General features: G+C 39.6%; 1 protein-coding gene across 1 annotated transcript in view; it reads left to right on the top strand.

The window, feature by feature from the left end:
* The first annotated feature begins 4736 nt into the window (after positions 1-4736).
* Positions 4737-26478, top strand: part of LOC143890020 (CAAX amino terminal protease family protein) — a 59873-nt gene continuing 38131 nt past the window's right edge. Inside the window, exons 1-4 of the mRNA XM_077394518.1 lie at positions 4737-4760; positions 4854-4984; positions 9565-9620; positions 9823-10116. Coding sequence (XP_077250633.1) covers positions 4867-4984; positions 9565-9620; positions 9823-10116 — 468 coding nt within the window. The 5' untranslated portion in view covers positions 4737-4760; positions 4854-4866. The remainder of the gene's footprint in view (positions 4761-4853; positions 4985-9564; positions 9621-9822; positions 10117-26478) is intronic.

Here is a 26478-nt window from a genome sequence, read left to right as displayed (position 1 = left end):
AGAGCCGGAGTGACTTTTCGAACTCCTTCGCCGATGCCGGGATCTTTTCCACGGCGCACGGTCCTCCTTGGCTCGGTGCCTTTGCACGGAGCGAGATCGTGACCTCCGGCGGTGGCGAGGCTCTGTATGGGCATGCCTGGTTCTCGAATGATGTACTCGCCTTGTGGAGTGGTGGGTCCGGTCTCTGCTGGGAGGTGCTGGTCCCCCCTATGGGCACTCGACCTTTCCTGTGCAGGTCGCGGAGCCTCTGGGGATGCTGGGAGGCGCTTGGATCAGGTTTTGGTATTGACCCACAAGAGTAGTCATCTGTTGAAAGAGAGTTTGGATTTGTTCAGGAGTAGGAGCATGGTTCAGATGCTTCGACTGAGCCGGACTCTGTTATGCTATTGCTGAAGGAGCCACTATCTGTGAGGCCATTCGTTCGCTTCGAATCCTGCGAGGCGCTTCGGCTCGGGCTGTCCGGTCAGTTTGTACCCGGGCACTTCTCTGTCCTGCCATTTTTATAAAGGGGGTTTGAACAGCTTTTAGTTTGCGTCCTACGGATGGCGCCAATCTGTTATGCCCAAAAGTGGTAACAGATACGACAGTGATGAAAGAGCTGATCTGGCGGGCCCACGGGACTGAGCTGAAAGAACTAAGCCCTGCACAAGGACGCACGAGGTCAGAAGACCAACCCGGAGCCGTTGCTCCGGACGGGCCCTTCGACACTCAAGTCAGTATGAGCAGAAGTGCAGAGCCAAAACTTTAATAGTGGCAGTTCAGAAGTTATTACCCCTTTCTTTGGGCCTTAGTAGGCTTTTTATAGAGAGGGCCCTGGGGTGGTTGAATTACCTACCCCAAGACAGGTGTTGGCCCATTTGTGGGTTTAGGTTTATTTGCTCTCGGCAGATTACCAGACTACCCCTGCGCAGGTGCTAAATTCGTGGTGGGCCTTCTAAGGGCCACGTGTCGACAGCTAATTGGTCGTTGCTTTTCATACCCCATCAGGTACTTACTTGTTTAATGAAGAAAGAAAACAAGGAGGTTGGGTCTTCTCCTAAATCTCAAGGTAATCATTTAATGGATTATTCTTCCTTCTATTCCCTTTTGTTTTTTTTCTATTCTTTTCCCTCCCTTCTTCTCAGAATTGGGTGAGCGTTAAGAGGTTTTGGGTTAGGTGCATGCTTTCCAAACATGTACTCCTTTATTTGTTGCATTTTTTTGTTTGTATCTCATTCTTATCTCTTCCCATAAGGAAGGTTAGCATTTTTACATGTTTCAATGAATCTTTAATTGAGATTTTCCCTCTTTAGCTTTCAATAAAAGAAAATGGGACCCACCTAAATTTTGGGGAGTGTGCACGACTCAATTTTTGAGTTGTGCACGCTGATCTCAATTGGGGGGAATCGTGATCCCTCTTAGATCATGCCCAAAGCCAAAATTTACCTCTTTCTTAATTTTATCTGGTTGACTTTGTTTAGATTCCCATTTATTTAGGCTATTAAAATTCCTAATTTAACTCCCTACTAGTCTTCTAGGGCCAAAATAATTACATATGAAATAAGAAGGCTACTAGTGGGCCCACTCATGATCTAAAGCAAACGACCAGCACAGAATTTTGAGTTGAGAATGCAATTTGGGTTGAGGAAAATATTCATAGATTCCAATATTTTTGCATTATTGCTCCCTAATAAATCTCTTTCCTGCATCATCTCCTTAGATCTGATATTCCCTTCTATAATTATGGGTTTTCACATTCCTAAATTATCTACACGTCTATCTTTTACGATTTGATAGTATTTTAAAGTCATTAATTACACCTAAGTGGACCCACAAGATTTTGTTTTCCTTAAGACACTATTTCATTACAGATATTCCATTCTTTTTCTTTTTTTAAAAAAAAAAGTTTTCAAGGAAAATAGTTAATCATATAAAGCATTAACTACAATAAGTACTAACCATTAGTTATTAGATCATTCGATCCAAAAAAAATATCAAGGAACAAAAGAAGATTAAATTCAAGATCAAGGATCGATCTACGGTGGATCGATGATCTAGACCCTCGAGTTACGATCTAATAGCCTTGAAAGCCTTATATAATCATAAATGAGGGAAGCAAAAGGGTGGTCGTTACACGACCCGACCCGAAAATAACATGGGTCGGGTTTAGAAATCATGGGTCTTGGGTAGGGTCCGGTTTTAAATTGGAAAACCTGACTTAATCTTGGGTTGGGCCGGGTTTAAAGAAAAAAAACCCGACCCAACTCATATGGGTGCACTGTGACTTTCTTAAATATCTCTTGAATAACATTAGAAAATTATTTTCCAATATATTGTTACAATTGTTTTGATTGAGGTGATCATGGCGGTTATGTGAAATTATAATGTCCTTCTTTAAGTTATACAATTGATGACATAAATTTAGAAATTTTTGGTGTGAAGATTTGTTTTTTTATTTTCCTACAATCTTTAAAATGTGTCACTATCCTATGCTAAAAAATGAAAACCCGACCCAACCCGAGAAACTATCTTGGGTAGGGTCGGGTTTAGGAATCTCGGGTTTTCCTGTAAAAAATTAGAACCGACCCGACCTAAGATAATTCTTGGTTAGGGTAGGCTTTGGTAAAACCCGACCCGAGTTGCACCCCTAGTTCGTGGGGACGTAATCGGATTTGCTTCTTGAATTTGCCTAAAAATCCCTTTTACGCTAGCAAATCCCCATCATATATAGGGATGCAAATGAACCGAGCCGGCTCGCGAACATGTTTGGGTTAGGCTCATTAAAACCTCGGCTCGGGCTCGTTCGTTTACTAAACGAGCTGAACCCAAGCCCAAAAATTAGGCTCGCCAAAGAAACGAGCCGAACTTGAGCTTTGTATAGTTCGGCTCGGTTCATAAACGAGCCGAGCTTTAAAGCTTGGATTATGTTTGCTTTTTATATATAAAATAAAAGAATGTGGGTTGTTTATCATAAATGAAAGTTTGGCCGAGTGGTTAAGGCACTGGATTTAGAGGGGGCTTGGGTTCAAATCCCACAGATGTATGTTTTTATCATTCTTGAGAAGAGCCGAGCTTAAGCTCGGTTCGTTCCACTTAATGACCGAGCTTTTTCAAATATTTCAGGAGCCGAGCCGAGCTTTTTCAAAAACTAAACGAGTGGAGCCGAACACGAGCCTTCATAAAAACTAAACGAGCCGAGCCTGAACACCCCAAAGCTCGGCTCGGCTCGGCTCATTTGCAGCCCTATTCATATATGATGTAGTTTTTGTCAACTCGACGGGTGTTTTGATCAGTTAAAGAAGCTTGTCCATATTGGGCCGACTGACCCTGGTGGGTCCGTTAAGTAGATAACTTATGCCATCAAAAGTTATGAGATTTTATACTGTGCAAGCTCTTATAGTCCCTTATTTTTCAAAAAGTATTGTACGAACCACACTATAGGATGATCCAAACCGTCAATGTGATGGGCCATAATGTAAATAGGTTGTGCCCGAAAAATCATTTCCATAGGATGATTCCAACGGTGTAAGCCTTTATAGTCCCTTATTTTTCAAAAAGTACTGTACACACTATAGGATGATCCAAACTTCGCATGTGATGGGCCATAATGAAAATAGGTGTGCCCAAAAAATCATTTCCATAGGATGATCCTAGCCCTCTGATCTATAGAGGTTTCCATAATATTTAGTTCATCTATAGATCAGAGGTTCCAATAATAAAAAAAATATTCTATAGATTGGAGGTCATGAATCCAACGGTTAAGGAAGATTTCTAGCTAGACCTGGCAAAAAGTGACCTGGACCCGCGGGTCCACCCGGCACGCCCGTAAATTACGGGTCCGGGTCACCAATCAGTGACCCGCCCGTTTGAAATTGACCTGTGGGTGCCCGTAGAAAAGTGCAAAAGGTTTTATTTTGGCACTTTTGGCCTTTTTCTGTAATTGTCATAATTTTTGCTTTTTTATGTAGTTTTTCTGTAATTATCATATTTTAGAACATTCTTTTGGTTTTTTTTTTCATAATTTTTCTACTTTGCCTCCTTTTTGCCGTAATTTCTCTTTTAAAACTTAGTGCCCATGATTATTACTTATTGCTAGCCAGCTTTTTGCCTCCATTTATCCATAATTTCTCATTTAAAACTTGGTACCTGTGATTATTATTTATTGCTAGCTAGCTTTTCACAAATTTTACTTCTGCCAATTTTTGCAGTTTGCAATCGGTCGACAACAAGACAAATCTCTCAAACAATCAACATAAATAGTTGGCGAAGGTGGCTATCAAATCCCTTTATAAACAAAAAAAATCTTAAAAAATATGTCAAAAATCCGGTGACCCGCGGGTCCGCCCGTTTGACCCGGACCAGTACGGGCCGGGTTTGGTCAAACCGGGCCCGGCCCGGGCCGTTTGCTAGGTCTATTTCTAGCACATGTGACCGGTAAAATGGGTAAAATGAGGACAACAAAGAGGGTAAAGAGGGAAAAGAAGGCGAATTTATCAGCCCCCTGTGTTAGGGATTGATATTCTAGTGTTTGGAGGCATTTTCTCCGCCTTTTGTTTCAGTAGCAGAAAGGTGGGAGTAATTTTACTCTTCTTCTTATTAATTTAGTGTACGATTTGGCTTATAATATCCATGGATTCATTTATTGTTGTTATTAGTTTATTTACTTGTATTACAAGCTAAAATATTTCTTTTTTTTTTTTCAAAGTTTTTGAATGGGAAGAAGTGCTGTTTGTTTTTGAATTAGCTCTTGTTTTATTTTACGAGGGATTTGCATCATTTGGGTAATTTATGGTCTTATGGGTTTCTTTTCTTATTCTAATTCAGTAGTTTCATGATCTTAAATTTGTATTTGAGCTTAATTTTGAGCCTCACAGTTTGCAGCTAAGCATGGAAATTATTACTACAAATAGTTGTTGGAGCAGAAGAAATGGCGCATTCACACTCCACTCATCATGTGTGAATGCAACCCATTATCAAAATGCATTTTTTGCGCCTAATGTGCGAGGTTAGTTTTTATGTATACTAGACAAATTTGCATTGATATTTATTCTTACTGGGTTGAATTTGTTTTGTTTTGTTAAGGTGCATGAATTTGGTAATTTGGGTATTTCACAATTGCATTAACTTTTATGCAGTGAGACACTCCAATATTCATGAGTTATCTACTTATCTTTTTAAGATTTTTAAATGATTTTTGACATGTTTGCACTCTCTGCTACTACTAGAGTGTTGAAGTATAAAAGATTAAATAACACCAACTCTAACAACTTAAGCTTTTGGAGTAATTGGTTGGTTTCATATGGTATCAGAGCAATTGCCTCATGGCAGGTCCTGGGTTCAAAACCCAAGAACTCATTAATATTAAGGGATAATTACATTTACACCCCTCAACTATAGCCAATTTCCAGTCGGGTCCCTGTGGTTTCAACTTCAGCACACACACCCCTCAACTTTCTAACATTTTTAAGTAGACCCCCTCCATTGACGGACCGTTAGTTTAACCTGACGGAATGACTAAAACTAACCATGGTTAATATTTTGAGGACAGAAATACCCTTGGTTTTAAGCCATTTGCAGAGGATTAGGGTTGCGCCATTTCCCACTACCGCTGTCGCATCTCCGGCCACCGTCGTCACCTCCACCATGGACAATGAAACCCCATCCCATGGCTACATCAAACCCACATTTCAAGAAAAAAACAGTGATAAAAACAAAAAAACCCCTAAAATATCAGGGTTTCTATGCAAATCATAATAATGATGTGAATGAAGACAAATAAAACTCCTGAATGAAGGGTTTATGTTGATAAACAAACAAGGGTTTGAATCAAACCCCAAATTTCAATTTTCAAGTATGAAAACCCTAATTTTCAGTTGGGGAAGACGAGGGCATTACAGTCATTTCCTCTTCTCTGTCCGTTAAAAAAACCCACGGAAACTTGAGGGCTGTGTTTGGTGAAGTTGAAACCACAGGGACCCGATTGGAAATTGGCTATAGTTGAGGGGGTGTAAATGTAATTATCCCTCATTAAAAATCCATGTGTACGCTCAACCCACATGTGCCACATGTACGGCCAACCCAAAAAGAGGGGCCACACGTAAGGGGGGAGTGTTAAAGTGTAAAAGTTTAAATAACACCAACTCTAAGGCTCTGTTTGGATGCTTAAGCATTCTTCAGGGAAGTAAAGTCTATGGAAGGGGGCCGGATTTTGGATGTCATGTAAACCTTGGGAAGACCATGAGCTTTATTCTGTTTGGATGCAAGTTAACCAGGAGAGGGGGAGAGAGAGAGAAAGTTAGAGAGAGAGAGAGAGAGGAGAGGAGGATTACCCTTGCATATGCTCCCTTTAATGGGCAAACCCTTGCATATGCTCCCTTTAGATAACAAACAGTGTTGGCCCACTCAAGATATTTTTCCCCTTGCACTTGCGAGGATCTTAGTTTGTTTCCCGAGATTGAGTTATGTGACATGTTTAATGGGCAAACACCCATGTTGCAGAGAACAAAACTTTGACTTTTTATTTTTATGTTGAATCTGTTTAAAGTTCAAAGTTCAAACCCATGAGGGAGTTTCTCCTTCTAGTAAAGGAGTTAGTGTATCCCTCGGTAAAAGAAATTTATTCCCTTCTGACCTTATTCATAAAGTTCCTTGTCAATGGACTTTCTGGAAACTCTGCTAGGAGCCAATAGATTCACGGTCCTATTCATTGAACAATGCACATGCTTAAAGGTGATCTCATGATCCTCTATATGGTCATGGAACTCATACAAAGAATCGGAAAACCTTCATGAGAATCCCTTCTCTTGCCCAATAGATGGTGTTCATGGAATCACCCTCTACTATGAGAGTCCAAAACTAATGATCTACTCAAGGAATACTCATCTTCAGAGTGAGAATTGCTGCCTCACTGGAGTTTTTTACCCCAATTGGCCACATAATGGTGCTGCCTCCTTCGAGACCATCGTGGTGCTTCCGCAAAATCCTCCAGGCTAGAGACCTTGCAATCAGCCATATATGCTATGCAGTTGCTGAAGACTCCGAAATAGACTTCTGGCGTCAATCTTGGCTTCCATCTGGCCCTCTGCATCATCAAACCAGTGTGCAGTACTTTTTGAATAATATCCCATAGCTCAACTTTGGACTAAGGGTTCCTGGAACTCAATTCTCAACACTCCTCAATTCATTGAAGTGAGGGTTCTTCTTAATAGCGCAATTTTCATCCCCAGCTCTAAAGATCTGCCTATTTGGGAACCTAATTGTGATGGATCTGTCTTTTCGCAGTGCCTGGGAAGCCACCTGACCCCACCATCAACCCATTCCAACGGCTTCTTCCATTTGATTCCCAGGCAACATTCCCAAGCATTCGTTCTCTCTCTGGCAAGCACTGCAAAACCGGCTCAACACTCGTGATAGACTCCTCTGCCTTGGAGGAACGGGGGAAACTGTTTGCATCCTCTGCAATCGTGACAGAGAATCTGTTAATCACCTTTCTTTCAAGTGTTTTTATTCAGCCTGGATTTGGTCTTCAATTTTCTGGAGGTTTGGTGTTAGAAGAAAGCCAAAAAACAGTATTTTTGCTGAGGAAGAATGGATCCGAGTTTCTTTCAAGGGCAAAGGTCTGACTGCCACAGGCATGAAGCTGGCCTTTGGAGCGGCAGTTTATATTATCTGGATGGAAAGAAACGACAGAATTCATGGCAAGGCCAGCAAGCACGAGAGAGCAATCCTCGAATCCATTTTGCAGATTTTGAAGTGTAGGCCTATTCATCTAAAGCTTAAGGATGACCCTAGCATGGGAAACTTCCAGGTTGCTGCTCATCTCGGTATTCAACTTGTCACCAATCAGAGATCTCAGAAAACTTGCAAATGGATCAAGCCCCCGATGAATTGCACTAAGCTGAACACTGATGCCTCGCTGGATGGAGACACAGCAGGTATTGGAGGAATTCTTCGTAATGAAAATAGTGACATCCTCGGTTGCATTTCCGTTGTGGTTGATCCAGAAGAAATTCATGGGCTCAAAATGAAAACCATTCTTAAAGGTATTCCATTGGCTAAGAAAAAAAGCATCACAGACATGTGGATTGAATCTGATTCGCTAATGGCAGTTAACACCATCAACGACACCTATAACTGCCCTTGGAAACTTCTTGGTACCCTTGCTGAAATCAAAGATTCTCTCTCCCAGTTTTGCTCTTGGCGTATATCTCATGTCTGGAGAGAGGCTAATGCGGCAGCCGATCTCCTATCCAAGCCCTCTTGCTTTTGCAAAGGGTAAGACATTCCCTTTTCCTCTCTTCCCCATCCTCTCTTAGTTTATATTGATAATGACTCCATGGAATCTGTTTACCTTCGATTGTAATTTGCTTTATTGCTTTGCTCTGTATTTGCTGGTCGGGGTCTGCCTAACCCCAGCTTACCAATAAAAAAAAGAGGATCCCTTTGCCTGAACCCTATAGACGATTTGGAGAATCCTTTGGCGCACCGTTCACTAGTATTGAGAACCAGGCAGAGGAAATGCACTTTTTATCCAATTGCACCATTTCTGACCAAAACCCAAGATTATTTTTGGTTATTTTGGGTGGAAATTCAAATCCCCTCCCTTCTTCCCACGCTCTTAAAAAGTTGAAATATTTTTTTATCTCATTTTTTTTAAGTTATTACTTATTGGAAATTATTTATTCTATGAATTTCTTTTGTACATTTCACCCGGGTTTTGTTGTGCTACATTCTATAGTTAGATGACAGAACTTGGTAGTTGCTGATGGGTAATGTCATTTTGATAATTTGCATCCATCACATGAACCTATAGCCTCATGACTCAGGCAAGAACATAATCTTTGAGTTGATTTCAGATCATACGGCAGCACGCAATTCAACTAGGCCGTGTTTGGTTGCCAAAACTGTGGAAGAGGGCTGGGCAAATCCTAGAATATGGAACGCCAGACGTTGTTTGGTTGCCAAATTTGATTCCATACTCCATTTGACTACAAGATGAAGGGGACATCATTATTACCTTTTTTCCTAGGTGGCCCCCATGTGACGGAGATGTTCCTCCTACTAATCTTCCAATAGAAAAACACCATTTTGGTGGTTTTTTGTAGGAAGAAGAGTAGAATATGTCTTGCCTTATATAATCATTTCCTTTTTTCTCTCTTTCTCTCTTCCCTTTCTCTCTCTTCCACTATTTATTTTGGTAATGACACCCATATATTTTCTACACCTCTTTTAGAGGTTTGACACGCAACCAAACACACTACCGCTCTTCCCCTATTTTCCTCTAGACAACTCTACACTTCTTCCATGCTTGTCACCTCCCTTTTGACTACTGCTTCCACTACCCTCCCAGCCAACCAAACAGGGCTCTAATGATCTGATGGAGTTTAGAATTTAGTTTTGTTATTAAATTGATCTTTTTCTTACTCTTACCATTATATATGTTTTCTGTGGGAAGTACTTCATTTGCACCCTCAAATTTTACTTTTATTCTTTGATCACATGATATCCTTTTCATTAATGTTTAATTATTGATCATTATGGTTTGCTTCTTATTGTGATCATAGAAAAGTTATTATGTTTAATCAGGTAGAAAGTCTAGTAGCATCTCACACAATAGGACTTTGACTATCGAAATACCCAGAGTAAGTGCGATTTGATATTTCAGTTCTGTTATCGCTCAAAAAACATAAAACTATTTCAGTTTTATTTTCTGTGATAGCTTGGGAAAACATTCTTACCGTCACACTGCCACAGAAGTTCAAATCTGCGCCCAAAATCTGAAATATTTGAAGGGATTTTAGAGTAATGCAAAATTTGATCAGATTTCTATCAATACATTTGCAGACTTTTGGATCTAATCTGAAAGCCCTTGTGAGTCGGAATTCTGTGAAAAAAGCGAGGAAAGATGGGCAACCACCCAAAAGAAGAAATTCGCCAACTAACAGGAAATCTTCAAATGAAGATGATGGGTTAGACATAGCAGATAAATCTTCTTCTGGAGGCGATAATAGTGTGGAGTCATTGAATCATAACTTGGCTTCAGGGAGTTCAACCTCTCATCCTGCTAGAAGTGTTGTAATTCAGGCCTGCACTGTTACGTCTGGGTTGATACTGGCTTTGGGTTTAGTGATTAGGCAGGTACGTTTTCTTCCATATTTTTTCACTGCTTGGGCATTTGCATGCAAGATGGGTTGGTTGTGTTATTTTGTTATAAATTCCCTCATTTTTTTGGATGATCAAATTGTCTTCATTGTATCTGTAGCAGTCTAGTTCTGTACGACAATAGCTCTGGCTAGTGATATTTTCATGGTTATATGTTTTTCGTTATGTTGTATATTCCCAGCTCTGACCTGTTTTGTTGGGTCAATAGGTGTTTGCTGTTCTCTGTTTCCCTGATTATAGTAGAACCTTTTTCTTTTACTAATTAAACCTCTTTATTTAATCTTCAAAAATGTACGCACAAGTAATAACTGTCCTTACTTTTAAGGTCCAGATTAGTTTTCTTGTTGCATTTTATTCTCAAACACCCTGGTTAAATTACAATTTCATCTTTGAATAATATGAGGTTACTTATGACCTCTATTTATGGGGATCATCCTTCACAAGAATCAAGAAAGAATTAAATAGGATGATAGGGCCCATATTAGTGTTTAGGTGTTGTTTTTATTTTAGTCGTACAAGTTTAATTGATTCTTTCAATTTATTAGGGGCAAATAGGTTTTTTCCTAATTATTTCTCTTAATTCACCGACTTTTGAATTAAGAAAGGGCTGCTTATTTCAACCACACATGTTTAAGTGTGGAGCTATGATTTGTTGACACACATTGCAAAAAGATTTTCCCTAGTCGCCACGTGTTGCGTGGACACATGTCAACAAGGACTTAAACACATCCGTCCATTTCCATTCCCAAAGGTAAAGTTCCCCTCTATTGATATTTTTATTGTATTTTAACTTCCTATTTTAAGTGGGGCCTCGTCTCCTAGCCTTTTATTTGTTTATCATGTTTGACTTACCTCTTTTCATACAATATTATTTTACTTTTGTTTTTGAATGGTAGCAGATTTCATTAAACAACAAAAGGGACGACTAAGGTAGTCAACCCAATACCGAACACAAAACTCAAGAGAACAAACACTAAAGAGAAAAAGCAAGGGGAAGTACAAGAACAAATCAGGATCAAGAGGGCAGAAAATCAAACATCTTCAAACCCTGCTTTTTTATTCCTTCCCGTGCTACGCAATCCGCAATGCTATTAGCTGATCTGTTAACATGCATAAAAACCATTGACGAACCGACGACCCTATCACGAATCTCGTCGAAGAACTGAGAGCTCTCAACCACCGAATGGCATTGAGGGAGTCCCCCTCTACTATAACATGATCCAAAGCCTCCTTTTCCAAAAAATTATCGCCTTGTTAGCATTTGCAATCCCTATCGGTCCAGAGAAAGCCCAAATCACGACCACCCCTAGAATCTCGCCGGACTCATCCTATGCCAGCCGGTTCATGGTTACCCAGACTAGAACCATCAAAATTTAATTTGAGACTCGCAGAGGGTGGAGGCTGCCAAGACTGCACTATACAAGGACGACTTTCCACACCCAAATCAATCTCCTTCCAACGTTGCCATAAATCAATGGCTGAGACGAAGCGGAAAGCAGGGAGGCAATTTACCCATGTTATCGTCAAGGCTATAATTTTAATGAATAGAAAGGAAGGCGATTTTGCTACACTTTCGAAAATTCTAGAATTTAGCTAGAAGGGAGACAACCCAGAAGATTTTGCCTGTTTTCTTCCAAGGGACCAAGACCAACCTTCTAATAAATCTAGAAGGTTTCGAAGGAAATACCCACTCAATACCAAATCTGGCCAGAATACCACTCCACACCTCCCTAACGACTTTGTAATGAATAAAAATATGATCCACCGATTCCCCGGCCGCTATACACAGAGCACAATGGTCGACTATTAGCATCGCACGATGCTTGAGGAGATCGATTGTCTGAATTCGACCATGGACGGTTCGCCCAAGAGAGAGTGCACACTCTCGGGGGACCTTGAATCTTCCACACTTTTGCTTCAATTGGGAGTACCGGGCAAGGCACCTAATGGTTATCAGACTTGATGGTGAAAACCCCAGCAGAGTCCCAGATCCACACCCTCTTATCCACACCAGAAAGCCTAATATGACAGCTTTCTAACACTTTAATCAGCCTAGCCACTGAATCAGGTTTCCTGTCAAAAAAATTCCTTCTAAACCTTGGACTCTAAAGCACTCAATCATCTCTTCTCTCAAAACACTCATTTGCCATGGCTTCTTTATTGGCTGCGACCGCAAATAAATTGGGGAACAAGACCTTTAACGAAGTATAAGAGCACCAAATGTCCTTCCAAAATCTAATACGGTCTCCTGGATAGACTCTGTATCGGATTCCCTCTTTAAACCTATGGCTCATGCGCATTATGTCCTGCCAAATTGTTGCCTCTGGTTTCCTGAACAGTCTTTGGAATCTTAGTGTCCTGGTTCTAATCCACATTTACTTTCTATCACCTTCGCCCATAAATGGGAGTGCTCCTCCCCAAATCTCCAAAGCTACTTTCCTAGGAGAGAATGATTAACTTCCTTAATTCTCCTGATGCCCAAACCACTACCTTTGATATAGGTTTACACACATCCTCCCAACTTACTGATGGAATGCCCCGTTTTATGTCGGACACCCCCCATAAGAATCTTCTCTAAATTTGCTCAATACACTTCGCAACACTAATAGGGAATTTAAATAAAGACAGTTGATAAATGGGGATGTTAGCCAAAACTGCCTTTATACTTCCCCCACGAGACAAGGTTCCGCTTCCATGTGTCTAACCTTTTAGCAATTCTTTCCACAATAGGGTCCCAAGACGATTTTTTAGGTCTTCCCACTTCCAACAGAAGACCAAGATAAGTAGGAGGAATAGTGTCCAGTTGGCAACCCGTGATGCATGCCAACCCCTTTGCCACTAGAGGGTCAGAATTCACCGCATAAAATTTTGACTTATTGAAGTTAGATCTTTGACTTGTGACCGGTCCATAGCATCTCAATATAGCCTTCAAATTCATAATCATTATCACCTGAGTGGAGCAAAATAGTAGAGTATCATCAGCGAATTGAAGATGGGAAACCTCTAATCCACTTTGACCTACTTTGAAACCATCAATCAACCCATACGACCTTCCTTTCTCCATGAGACAGCTTAAGGACTCGGCCACTATCACGAAAAGAAAAGGAGAGAGCGGATCTCCTTGATGAATCCCCCTTTCTTTTTACGCATTTAGCATTTAGGGATTGTCTTGGTGTTGCTACGAGGAGGATTGTCGTGTCGCTGTTGCAAGGTGGCTTGTCTTTTCTACTGCTGCAAGGCGGCTTGTTGTTGGTGCTGTTGCGAGGAGATGTTCTTCACGTAAATTCCTCTTCCTCTTATTCTTCTTTCTACTACTTCATCTATTTTCCCCTCCTATTCTTTCTTTTTTCGTCTTCTTCGTCTTCTAATGGACTAGTTTTATCTCCCCCCTTTTTTAACATGAAAAAATATTACATCTTTCTTATTTCTTTAGCTTTTTTCTATATTTTTTCCTTTTCTTTCTTCTTCTTTTTTCCTCTTCCTCTACCTCTTCTCCCCCTTATTTTTCTGTAATTTTTCATGTCCTATTTTTTGTGTATTTTTTTCATTTCATTCTTTCCTTTTCTTCTAGTGGTGTTCTCTTTTTTTGGATTTTGAGGGGTTGCCATGTGTGACTTGCTGTGTTTGTGTCGACATACGGTTACAAATCATAGGTCGGGTGATAGTCTACGTCCTGGAGCTAGGGGTTATTTGAGTCACATCTTTTGAATTCACTTGAATCACTTGAATGGATTTCATATAAAGGGTGGGGCCAATTAACGTTTAAAATTTTGAAAAGGGGGAAAGAGCTCAAGTCATCGGGTTTGAAGGGGATGCCTTTTTTTGTAGGTTTTGGGGGAAGTCTCTGGAAGTTAGGGTTTTATGTTGAAATGTCCACTTATGTTAGGCTTTGGTGCTTTCTAAGTGTCTTTATGAGTCTATATATCATGTAAAGCCATAGGGCTACAATAAAGTTTATGATATTATGAATGCAGGGAAGCTTTTCTTTGAAATTTTGTGGAGGGTCTTTCTTTGATGTGTTCTGGTGTGATGTTCTAATCACACCTAAGGTGTGGATTAGGTGGATGCCCTAGGGGTCAAGGTGTGAGGCCTTAGAACATCGTCATTCGTTTCTTCTTCTATCAGGATGTCTACTCGAAGTAGTGAGATATTTGTGGAAGGTTAATTGTTGAACTAAGAGAGGAGGTTAGAAACTTAGAATGACGCCCTTTGGTATCGAAATGGAAGTACCTTATTTTAATGGTAATAATATGCACACTTATTTCTCGCTTTATTAACAAGCCATTGAAGGATACTTTGATTGATATGACATGATCGTTGACTAAGGCTTAGATTTGCAAGAAGTAAATTGACTGGTCATGCGAAGATTTGGTGGAGAAATGTTGAACTGGACAGTCATCCCATTGATTGCTGTGGCACCCCAATCAATCAATGTGATGATATGACGGACCAATTAAAGAAAAGTATTTGCTGGGAGTTCCAAAATAAGAGCAGATGTTAGCACTGTGGAGGATTATGATATCTGAAAATGATTATCTGAGGTTCAGATATATGAATTATATATGGGGCTTAGCAAGAACCCCAACCGAGAAACTTGGGAAGACCCTTACGATAGAGGAATAGGGCAGAAAGGTAAACCATAACCTAGGACAACTCCTAGGCCTTGCAAATGTCAACGGAATATACTAAAGGTGGCAAATCATGGAATCATATCAGAGAGCTTCAATCATACAGAGTACATATAGAGACAAGTAAACTACGAGAAATATCATGTCATCTTGACGAGGTATATGGGTCATATCTATCTCCTCATAAGTATATATACGATGGAAATCCTCACAAAACCGTCGGTAAGTGGCCACACGTAGCTCTGTGGCCTTCCTGTACTATAGTACGAGGCGTAAACAAAAACACCGTGTATATAGATTATGGCCTAAAAATAAAAAGTTCTACCACAGGAAATTCTACGGGGATAATCAGTTAATTAAATGACATAGGTGCAGAAAGAATGTGAATAATCATAGGAAACAGAAATATAATCACAGAAATCATAATTGTAACTAATATTATAAAAGTCAGTTATCACTTGCCTTGATATTGTAGCCTAGGTGATCGTACGAAGTTCTGACACTAATCTGAAGATGAGGACCCTGAGGTCCAAATTTAATAATTAGGTTGGTGTCAGTTTATTCTTTCGGTCTTATATTAAAGTTATTTAACCTATGCCTATTATTGTCCTATGATGTCTTTTTATTTATTTGTTCAACTACTCTCTATGTGGTCCCAAAAATCATATTTTTCATATCCTAATATATATATGAGGAAAGTGAAGCTACACCGCCGGTGTAGCTAACTTAGCTACACCGCCGGCTTAAAATACAATGGGCCCACATTGTTTTGGTGATCCAAACCAATCATTTGATTGGCCCTCACATAGATAGGGTGTCCACCAAAAATCAGCTCCATAGGATCATCCCAACCCTTCAAATTGTGGAGGCAAAAATGGACAAATTTGTGAAGGTTTTTTCACGTTCATTTTTGCCTCCACAAATCGTAGGGTTGGGATGATCCTATGGAGCTGATTTTTGGTGGACACCCTATCTATGTGAGGGCCAATCAAATGAATGGTTTGGATCACCAAAACAATGTGGGCCCATTGTATTTTAAGTCGGCGGTGTAGCTAAGTTAGCTACACCGGCGGTGTAGCTTCACTTTCCTCTCTCTCTCTCTCTCTATATATATATATAGCAGAAGAGAAAAGAAGAGAATTTTTTGAATTTTTTGAAAATTCTATGAGAATTAAGCATCACTTTTTTTGACTTTTTTTAACAAATGCACCCATTCAACTCACATATTTTCAATCCTACCCCCTCCTTTATGCTTTTTAACAAAGGCACCCATTAAAGCCACATAATTTGAATCTTACCCCCCTCCTTTATGGTTTTTTAATAAAAAATCTATAGGGTGATCTTATCCATCCGATTTAAGAGGAATTATGGAAACCTCTATAGATTGGAGGGCTAGGATCAGCCTATGGAAATGATTTTTGGGGCACAACCTATTTATGTTGTGTTCCATCACATGGACGGTTTGGATCAACCTATGAAGTGGTTCGTATCCTTTATGGTTTTTTAATAAAAAATCTATAGGGTGATCTAAACCATCCGATTTAAGAGGAATTATGGAAACCTCTATAGATTGGAGTGCTAGGATCAACCTATGGAAATGATTTTTGGGGCACAACCTATTTATGTTGTGTTCCATCACATGGACGGTTTGGATCAACCTATGACGTGGTCCGTACAGTTCTTTGTCGGCCCATGCATCGCACGGGGTTTTTTTACTAGTATATATATATATATATATATATATATATATATATATATATATATTGTTAACTTACCAACTTCTCCAATAGCTTAAGCTATTGGAGAAAGGCGTTGTATATCTTTTATACTTTAACACTCCCCCGCACGTGTGGCCCACTTGGGAAACACGTGGCACATGTGGCCCCACTTTGGGCTGACCATCGCATGTGGATTTTTGCTATCCGGGAGGTTTGAACTCGAGACCTTTGGCTCTGATACCATGTTAACTTACCAACTTCTCCAACAGCTTAAGCTATTGGAGTAAGGCGTTATATATCTTTTATACTTTAACATATATATATATATATATATATATATATATATATATATATATATATATATATTTTCATCAAAGTACTCTGAAAATCTGAAACTAAATCAACCATAATAACTATAAAAATCTGCAACTAATTACGAGATAAAACTACAAAAATCAGCACTTAATCATGTATTAAAACCATGGAAATCTGCACTTATTATACCCTAGAGACTGCTGCAAAATCAGCAAAATTTGTGCACTTAGATACTCAAAATTAGCACCTATTTAGGGATATAAAACTGCCAAAATCAACAACTAATTAGGGTATAAAACTGTCAAAATCAACAACTAATTTGGGACATAAAAAAAGTCAAAATCAGCAATTAATTAGGGATATAAAACAGTCAAAATCAGCAGTTTTCATACCTTAAAAACTGAGAAAATCAATATGTAAAGAGGGAAAAAATCTATAAAAATCAGCATATAATTAGGGCTTAAAAACTGAGAAAATTTAGTAATTAAATATGGTAAAACATGCGGATATGGAAAAATTAAACAAGAACAAAGAAGTATATTATATTTTTCATGAAGTATACAAAAGAAATCAAGTTTTGGGCACTTGAAATAAATCCAATGAAAACACCAACTCTCTCCTTCTCTTCTTTTCTCTCTCTTTTGTTTCTCGCTTTTCCTCTCTCTTTTCTCATAGAAGTATGGGGGAAAAGATGGGATCGTGCGATCTCTCTCTCTTTCATTCAATTTTTAGGTGATTAAAAAAACCCTAGATGGGTTTATTTATAAACTTAGTCTAGAGTTTTAAGGTTTTTATTTATTAGATTCCTAATTATAATCTAATACGAACTTAAGAGGGGTGGAAATATCAATATTGGATTTCCTAGCTTATTTTAATATAGGGAAAATTATAAAAAAAATGCAAAGTTTTGTCTAAATTGTGAATAAAGGGTATTGATTTGAAATTTATAAAAAATGTGTTGTCAGGTGAGAGAAGATGGCTTTTAGGACAAATATACCCCTCCTACCTCTTTTTTCTCTCCACCTTTTTGCACCTATCCCTATGCACTTATTACCTTCTCACCTACCACCTTCTTCCTCAAGACTTTTCTAACGTGGAAAACTTCATGGAAGGGTTTTGAAGGTTGCCATTTACAACAGGGTTTGGTAATCATGGGGGTTTATTCATGATAAATTTATTGAAGCAGTGTTACAAAATGCAAAGAAAATGAATTTTGAGCTTAAAATTGAATTTTGTTGTTTTCCCCATTTTCAAGATAAATCCATTTTCTTTGCATTTTTTTATTCTAAAACATCAAAATCAAGCTTCAATTTATGGTTGCCTGCATGACACTAAGATCACAATGTATATCCTTATTATCCTTCGAATTTTTACTCAATTTGAAAATAAAAATCTTTGGAATTATCCCTATTCTTCTGGCTTTCGTCGGAAGTTCGAACAAAACTTCGGACTTCCGAATGGAACCAGTATTGGTTCCATTCGGAAGTCCGAAGTTTTGTTCGGACTTCCGAACAAACGTTCGGACTTCCGACGGAAGACAGTCAAACTTTGTAGTTCGGTAATTGTCATATGTTAGTGCATCCTTTTGGTATTTTTTTCGTAATTTTAATACTTTGCTTCCATTTTTTCGGAAATTTTCATTTAAAACTTAGCACTTCAGCCACAAATCCGTAAAGATTACTTTTTTTTGCAAGTAATGATTACTATTTTTTGCAATTATGCTTTTACTAGCCACCTTTGCACCCATATTACTTCTGCCAATCTTTGCATCAAAGGATGGGGCACAAGCCGAGAAGTTGCCTCGGCAAAGGTGGCTAGCAAATTCCCATACAAAAAAGGGAAATGTTATCCACATTACTGTATTTTGATGAGGGCACTCCTCATTTAATTAAAAGTACGGTATGGCCCCCCATAGGATGATCCAAAGCGTCAATTAGATGGGCCACAGCCTAAATTGGTTGTGTCCCAAAAAATCATTTCCATAGGTTGATCCTAACCCTCCGATCTATAGAGGCTTAGGACCAACCCTCTAACATTCTGATCAGAGGGTTAGGATAAACCTAAGGAAATGCTTTTTGGGGCACAACCTATTTAGGTTGTGGCCCATCTAATGGACGGTTTGGATCATCCTATGGTGCGGGCCATACCGTACTTTTAATAAAGTGAGGAGTGTCCTCATCAAAATACGATAGTGCGGATAACATTTCCCAAAAACATCTTAAAAAATACGGCAAAAATCCGGGTGACACGCGGGTCAACCCGGCCCGGCGTGGGAACCACATTTTCTACCCCGGAACCACTAGGGAACTAAATTTTATACCTCAGAACCACTAGGGAACCACATTTTATACCCCGGAACCACTAGGGAACCACATTTTCTACCCCGGAACCACTAGAGAACCACATTTTATATGCCGGAACCACTAGGGAACCACATTTTATACCTCAGAACCACTACAGAACCACATTTTATACCCTAGAACCATTTCAGAACCACATTTTATACCTCGGAACCACAATGGAACCACATTTTATACCTCGGAACCACTAGGGAACCACATTTTATACCCTCGAACCACTACCGAACCACATCTTATGCCTCAGAACCACTAGGGACTACCCCAGAACCACTAGGGAAACACATTTTATACCTCGGAACCACTAAGGAACCACATTTTCTACTCCGGAACCACTAGGGAACCACATTTTCTACTCCAGGACCACTAGGGAACCACATTTTCTACCCCGGAACCACTAGGGAACCACATTTTATACCCCGGAACCACTAAGGAACCACATTTTATACCTCGAAACCACTACAGAACCACATTCTATACTCCGGAACCACTAGGGAACCACATTTTATACCCCGGAACCACTAGGGAACCACATTTTATACCCCGGAACTACTAGGGAACCACATTTTATACGCCGGAAGTACTAGGGAACCACATTTTCTACCCCGGAACCACTACGGAATCACATTTTATACCCCAGAACCACTACGGAATCACATTTTATACCTCAGAACCACTAGGGAACCACATTTTATACCCCGAAACCACTAGGGAACCACATTTTCTACTCCGGAACCACTAGGGAACCACATTTTATACCCCGGAACCACTAGGGAACCACATTTTATACCCCGAAACCACTACGAAACCACATTTTCTACCTCTGAACCACTAGGGAACCACATTTTATACCCCGGAACCACTAGGGAACCACATTTTATACATCGGAACTACAGGGAACCACAATTTTTACTCCGAAACCACTAGGGAACAACATTTTATACCCCGGAACTATTAGGGAACCACATTTTATACCCCGGAACCATTAGGGAACCACATTTTATACATAGCAACCACTAGTGAACCACATTTTATACTTCGGAACAGCTAGGGAACCACATTTTATACCGTGGAACCACTAGGGAACCACATTTTATACCCCGGAACCACTACGGAACCACATTTTATACCCCAGAACCACTACAGAACCACATTTTATACCTCAGAACCACTAGGGAACCAGATTTTCTACCCCGAAACCACTACAGAACCACATTTTATACCTCGGAACCACTAGGGAACCAGATTTTCTACCTCGGAACCACTACAGAACCACATTTTATACCCCGGAACCACTAGGTTCTAACATGTAACCAAACATGATTGTATACATAGAGAGAGATAGAGAGAGGTCAAGATAAACATGGCAACCAAACAAAAAGTCTCATAAATATGGTGAAAAAACCAAAGCACAAAAAACATGAAAACATGAAGAGAAGATGTTAAACCTAACCGAAGCTATGTTTATCACCCAAATAAGCAATGGAGATCTTTTTCCAAACTACAATGGCAATGGAGCTATATCACGTTGGCGATGGGCTTTTTTCCTAATGTACAATGGCAATGGAGCTTTATCACGTTGCAAATGGAGTTTTTTTTCAACACTACAATGGTAATGGAGCTTGGAAACGTTGGCAATGGAGCTTTTTTCCAAAACTACAATGGCAATGGCAAGCTTCAAAAACCTTCCATGAAGCCTTGAGGAAGAAGAATGTGGTGGGTAAATGGCAACCTTAAAAACCCTCTCATGGAGTTTTCCACATTAGAAAAGCCTTGAGGAAGAAGAAGGTGGTAGGTGAGAAGGTAATAAGTGTATAGGGATAGGTGAAAAAGGTGGAGGGAAAAAAGAGGTAGGAGGGGTATATTTGTCCTAAAAGCCATCTTCTCTCACCTGACAACACCTTTTTTATAATTTTCAAATCACTACCCTCTATTCACAATTTAGACAAAACTTTGCATTTTTTTAATAATTTTTCCTTTAATATATTATTAGTATTTAGGTATTATTAGGTTACTTTTAGATTTTATCTTTTTTAAATAAAACAACCTAAAAGTTGCCTAATAAGACAAAACTCTTAACTATGCCTAACCCTAAGAGAAAAATGATTATAACTTATATCACGTCTGAATCGTTAAATCTTGGGCCCGTTGGATAGGTATTCGAAATATCCATCTACCGGGACCAAAATCATGTCGAACGGACAAGATTTGATGCCCCAAAAATAGGTTATACTAAAAGTGACGAAAAGACATTATGACCGTCGTTTTTTAAAGATCGTTTAATCTATTGCGGGATAGGAAATACACAAGAATCTTCAAGATTGAGGATCGATTTAATATCTAATTTATATATCCTATTGTCCGAATACTTAAAATCGAAGATCTAACCATTAATATTTGATCGAAAGATCTACGGTGTAGATTTAATTAGGATTTGCATCTTTATAGGCCCTTGGTGGACTGGGTCATTACATGTTCAATGTGTTTGGAGAGGAAAAGTTTCTAGAAGGGCTCTAGAAACTTTAGATGGCGGCAAAAGAAACTAGTGCTTTCCGAATTGCCAAAATTAATTTGGAAAAGAAAGTTTATGAACTTACATGGCAACTTCAATTAGAGAAATGCATGTTGGCTGGCTTGATGCCGATACACAAGAAATTGCTAAATTGTGGTTTGGTTTACATGAGATTCAACTTTAGTTCAATGAAACTGTAATATTTCTGATTAATGAGCTAGAAGTTGCAAAGAAGAGCAAGTTCTAGATACAACTCATTTCTTGAACAAAACATGCCAACGAAAGTGCAAATATTACTCTCTGTGGAATCAAACGGTCAAGAAAGAAAGGAAGGAATCTGTTAATGTTATAGAGACAGATAGACATGCTTTTCATCTACCATCACTTTCGAGACTTAAAGAAGACTTTGAAGATGTGTTTGATGATCAAATTATATATTCTAGAAGAAGCAACTGTCAGAAGTATCTTATTTGATGGAAATATCTTCTTTGTTGGAATTGTGGAAAGGACAACTATTTTTCACTCGTACATGGATTATTGTTGAAGACTTCTGGCGAGTCAACCATAATCCCTATACTTAATGGGGTCGACGTTTTTTCAAGCAAGGGAGAATGAGGATCATCCTTCACCTGGGTCTAGAAAGAGTTAAATAGGTTGATGGAGCCTATCATTAATGTTTGTCTTTTTTATCGTAGTAATAAGGTGTTAATTGAGTTGTTTAAGTCACTTTAAGTCGTTAGGGGTAAATACGTCTTTTCCGAAGTCACTTTGACATTTTATTTTAAGTTACGGTCCACTTACATGGGGAGAGTGTTATGCTATGAAGTTAGGGGTTATTAAAGTCCTTTCATTTGAATTCACTTATATCACTTTGGTGGATTTGTATAGAGGGTGGTGCTGGCGCCCATCAATGTTTTTTGATTTTCAAATGGGGGAAAGAGGTTATGTCATAGGGTTTGAAGGGGAGGCCTTGTTTTCATAGTTTTTGGGGGGAGGTCTCTAAAATTTAGGATTTTATATTTAAGGGTCCACTTGTGTTAGGTTTTGGAACGTTCTTGAAGTCATATGAGTTTACACACACACACACACACACACATACTAGTATTCCAGTCCACGCTTTGCATGGGTGTAAAATGAGTTGCCACACCCAATAAAAACCCGAGTTCCAAAATGTTGGGCCCCACCCAAAAATGATAGCAATTTGTTACTATGGAGAGCAAATCTTGGAAAAATGTGTACCTCGTTACAATTAGCAAATATTACTTATTTGATGGAATAAAAAAACCAAAAATCTGCATAGATTACACCTAGGTCATAATAAAAATGCATCTAATTTCCTGAAATCAAACTGTAAAAAGGTACAAAAGAAAAGGAGAGATCATTTTACCTCCACAAACCACCAAAGTTGAGAGGGAGAGACGCCCAAAAAAATGGAGTGAGAGAGAAACATTAAATCCTGCGGATAGATATTCCTCCGAAGAGAGCTTTTGAGATAGGAGGAGGATAGGGAGGGGCGTAAAGATGGATATACCATTTGTAGAGATTTTTGGGGTGTAACTGCTGAATTGGAGGGAAATTAAAAGACAACATGCGTTTTGAGAGAGGGGGAGAAGAATAACGAGGGAGAAATGATCTGCAGAGTTTATTTTGGATCAAACTCCTAAATTAAAGAACTATTAAAAGCTGCATGCACTTTGAGAGGCAGAGAGAGGGATAACGATTTGGAGAGATTTTTTGGAGATATAATGCTAAATGAAAGGACTAAAAAAAGCTACGTTTGAGAAGGCATGAAATTTTTTGAAAGATACATTATGAAGCTGGAAATTAGCAGGAGCGGCAAACCTGATTAATAGTGATAAATCGATTTAGTAGGGGAACACCTTTTCTAGGAAAAAATTTCTCGGAAAAGATGAATGGCACTTGAAAAGATAGCTGCTCAGTGCTTAGTATGTATTATAGATATGTTGAGAGAGATTTGGAGAAGAGAAAAGTGAGTTAGGGAAAACTCCTCACTAATGTATCTATATAAAGAGAAAGATAAGTACAATGACAACTATGCCCTTAGGCTTATTACATATATCCAACACTCCCCCTCAAGCTGGAATGTAGATATTATACATTCCCAGCTTGCTACAAATATCATTTAACTTCGACTTAGGCAAGGGTTTGGTGAAAATATCTGCTAACTGGTCCATAGATCGAGTAAAGGAAACATGTATCTCGCCCCTATGGATTCTCTGGCGAATAAAATGGCAATCAACCTCGATATGCTTGGTTCTCTCATGGAAGACGGGATTGGTGGCTATGTGAATCGTAGCTTTATTATCACAATAAAGCTGAGCTGGAGAAGAAGAAGAAAGAAAGCCAATCTTTGTCATGAGGGAACGTAACCAAAACCAAGGTTGCCAGAGCAGGAATCGAAAGCGGGAATCGAAGGCTCGCAAGGAAGAATCCTGCTTCATTGACCAAAACAGCTCCCCACTCGTATGGGACATAGCTAGGTATTCTGCCTCGGTGCTAGACTTTGAAACAACTTCTTGTTTCTTATTTTTCCACGACACTAGATTGCCACCAACAAAGGTGCAGTAACCCGTGGTTGATCTCTTATCTGCTAGAGATCCTGCCCAATCTGCATCACAATATCCTTCCACCCTGACATGTCCATTTTTCTTGAATAGCAATCATTTCCCTGGTGCCCCTTTCAAATAGCGGAGAATCTGAACTACTGCTGCCCAGTGAGAGGTACGAGGAGCACTCATAATCTGGCTAACTACTCCAACTGCATAAGAGATATCTGGGCGAGTAACAGTGAGATATATGAGCTTACCAACTAGTCTTCTATACCTGCCAGGGTCTTCCAACAGATCTCCTTCCTTTGGAATAAGCTTTACATTGGGATCCTTAGGCGCAGATACCGGTTTTACTCTAAGATTCCCTGTTGCTTCCAGTAAGTCCAACAAATACTTTCTCTGTGATAGAGGTATCCCATGAGAGGAATATGCCACATCTATCCCAAGAAAGTATCTGAGCTGGCTCAAATCCTTTGTAGTAAACTCTTTTTGTAAGAAACTCTTCAATCTCTGAATTTCCCTTGAGTTACTACCTGTGATGATGTCATCAACATACACAATCAAAAGAATGCACCCTGCAGAAGATTGATGACTGAACACTAGATGGTCTACTGCACACTGTCTAAGTCCAAAGCGTATGACAGCCTATCTGAATCTACCAAACCATGCTCGTGGAGATTGTTTCAAGCCATACAATGATTTCTTAAGGCGACAAACAGAGGAGGACATCTCCCCCTGAGCAGCATACCCTGGAGGCTGCTCCATATAAACTTCCTCCTGGAGGTCTCTATGTAAAAAAACATTCTCGATGTCTAACAAATGTAGGGCCCAACCACTATTGACTGCCATGGAAAGTATCACTCGAACTGAAGGAATCTTCGCAACTGGTGAGAATGTCTCATGGTAGTCAACCCCAAAGGTTTGAGTATAACCCTTTGCAACCAGACGGGCCTTCAACCTTTCAACTGTCCCTTCAGGTAAATACTTGATGGAGAATACCCAATGACAACCTACTGGTCGAACCCCATCAGGAAGAGGAACAAGATCCCATGTCTGGTTTGATCGGAGTGCACCCATTTCTAGATCCATAGCAGTGCGCCAGCCTGGATGTTAAAGAGCCTCCTGTAATGACTGTGGTAACACAACAGAAGACAAGGACGAAACAAAGGCTTGGAAAGAAGAAGTCAGATAATCATAAGAAACAAAATGAGATATTGGATGTGCAGTAGAATGAGATCGAGTGCAAGATGCAATAGGAGAGTCAGAAGCAATGACATAGGAGGGTAAAGAAGATACCTGAGTAGGCAAGGTAGGGACCTCGACAGATGAAGGCGATGGTTCGAGTAAAGGAGGTGTAGGTCCATCTTTCTGCAGACGTCACCGATATCGTTTGGTAACTGGTGGTGGAGCCACTGGTATTGATGAAGATGGCGACGGATCTGGTATCGTAGGAGGCTGTGAGGGTACCTGAACCGAGTCAGGAATCGAAGGAAGAGATAATATGACCTCATTCTTCAAGTGACCTGTAATGGGAGCAGATGAAGGGCTAAAGAATGCTTCAGATTCAAAAAAGGTAATATCAGCTGAGACAAACCATCGGCGTAGTCGAGGACTATAACAACGGTAGCCTTTTTGAGTTCTTGAGTAACCCAGAAAGACACAACGTTCTGACCGAGGATTGATTTTGTCCCGACCAGGGCTAAGAAGGTCGACGAAGCAGACACACCCAAATACCTGAGGGGTGAGAGGGAATGGATCCTGCTGAGGGTATAAAAACTGAAAGGGAGAAGAGCCACGCAGGACAAAAGAGGGAAGGCGATTCGCAAGAAAACAGGATGTTAACACGGCCTCCCCCTAAAAGGACTTAGGGACTCGCATTTGAAACATGATGGTTCGAGTAACTTCAAGTACATATCTTAATTTCCTTTCAGCGATACCATTCTGCTGTGACGTGTAGGCACACGAGGATTGGTGAAGAATGCCATGAGATGAAAGATAATCCTGAACCCATGTGTTGAAGAGAAAAATTCTCGAGCATTATCAGTGTGAAGACATTTAATATTACAATTAAACTGATTCTTTATTTCAACATGGAAATTCTGAAAAGCAGTGAAGACCTGAGAGCGGTCTTTCAACAAATATACACATGTCATACGCGAATAGTCATCAATAAAAACTACGAAATACCTAAATCCATTATTTGACGTGACCCTAGAGGGCCCCCATAAATAAGAATGA

Source organism: Tasmannia lanceolata, unplaced genomic scaffold (genome assembly GCF_043159265.1).
Source record: "Tasmannia lanceolata isolate RefF3 unplaced genomic scaffold, GAP_Taslan_0.1 ptg000013l, whole genome shotgun sequence".
Taxonomy (NCBI): domain Eukaryota; kingdom Viridiplantae; phylum Streptophyta; class Magnoliopsida; order Canellales; family Winteraceae; genus Tasmannia; species Tasmannia lanceolata.
Note: the sequence above shows the minus strand (reverse complement) of the source record. Positions and strands in the feature narration are given on the sequence as shown.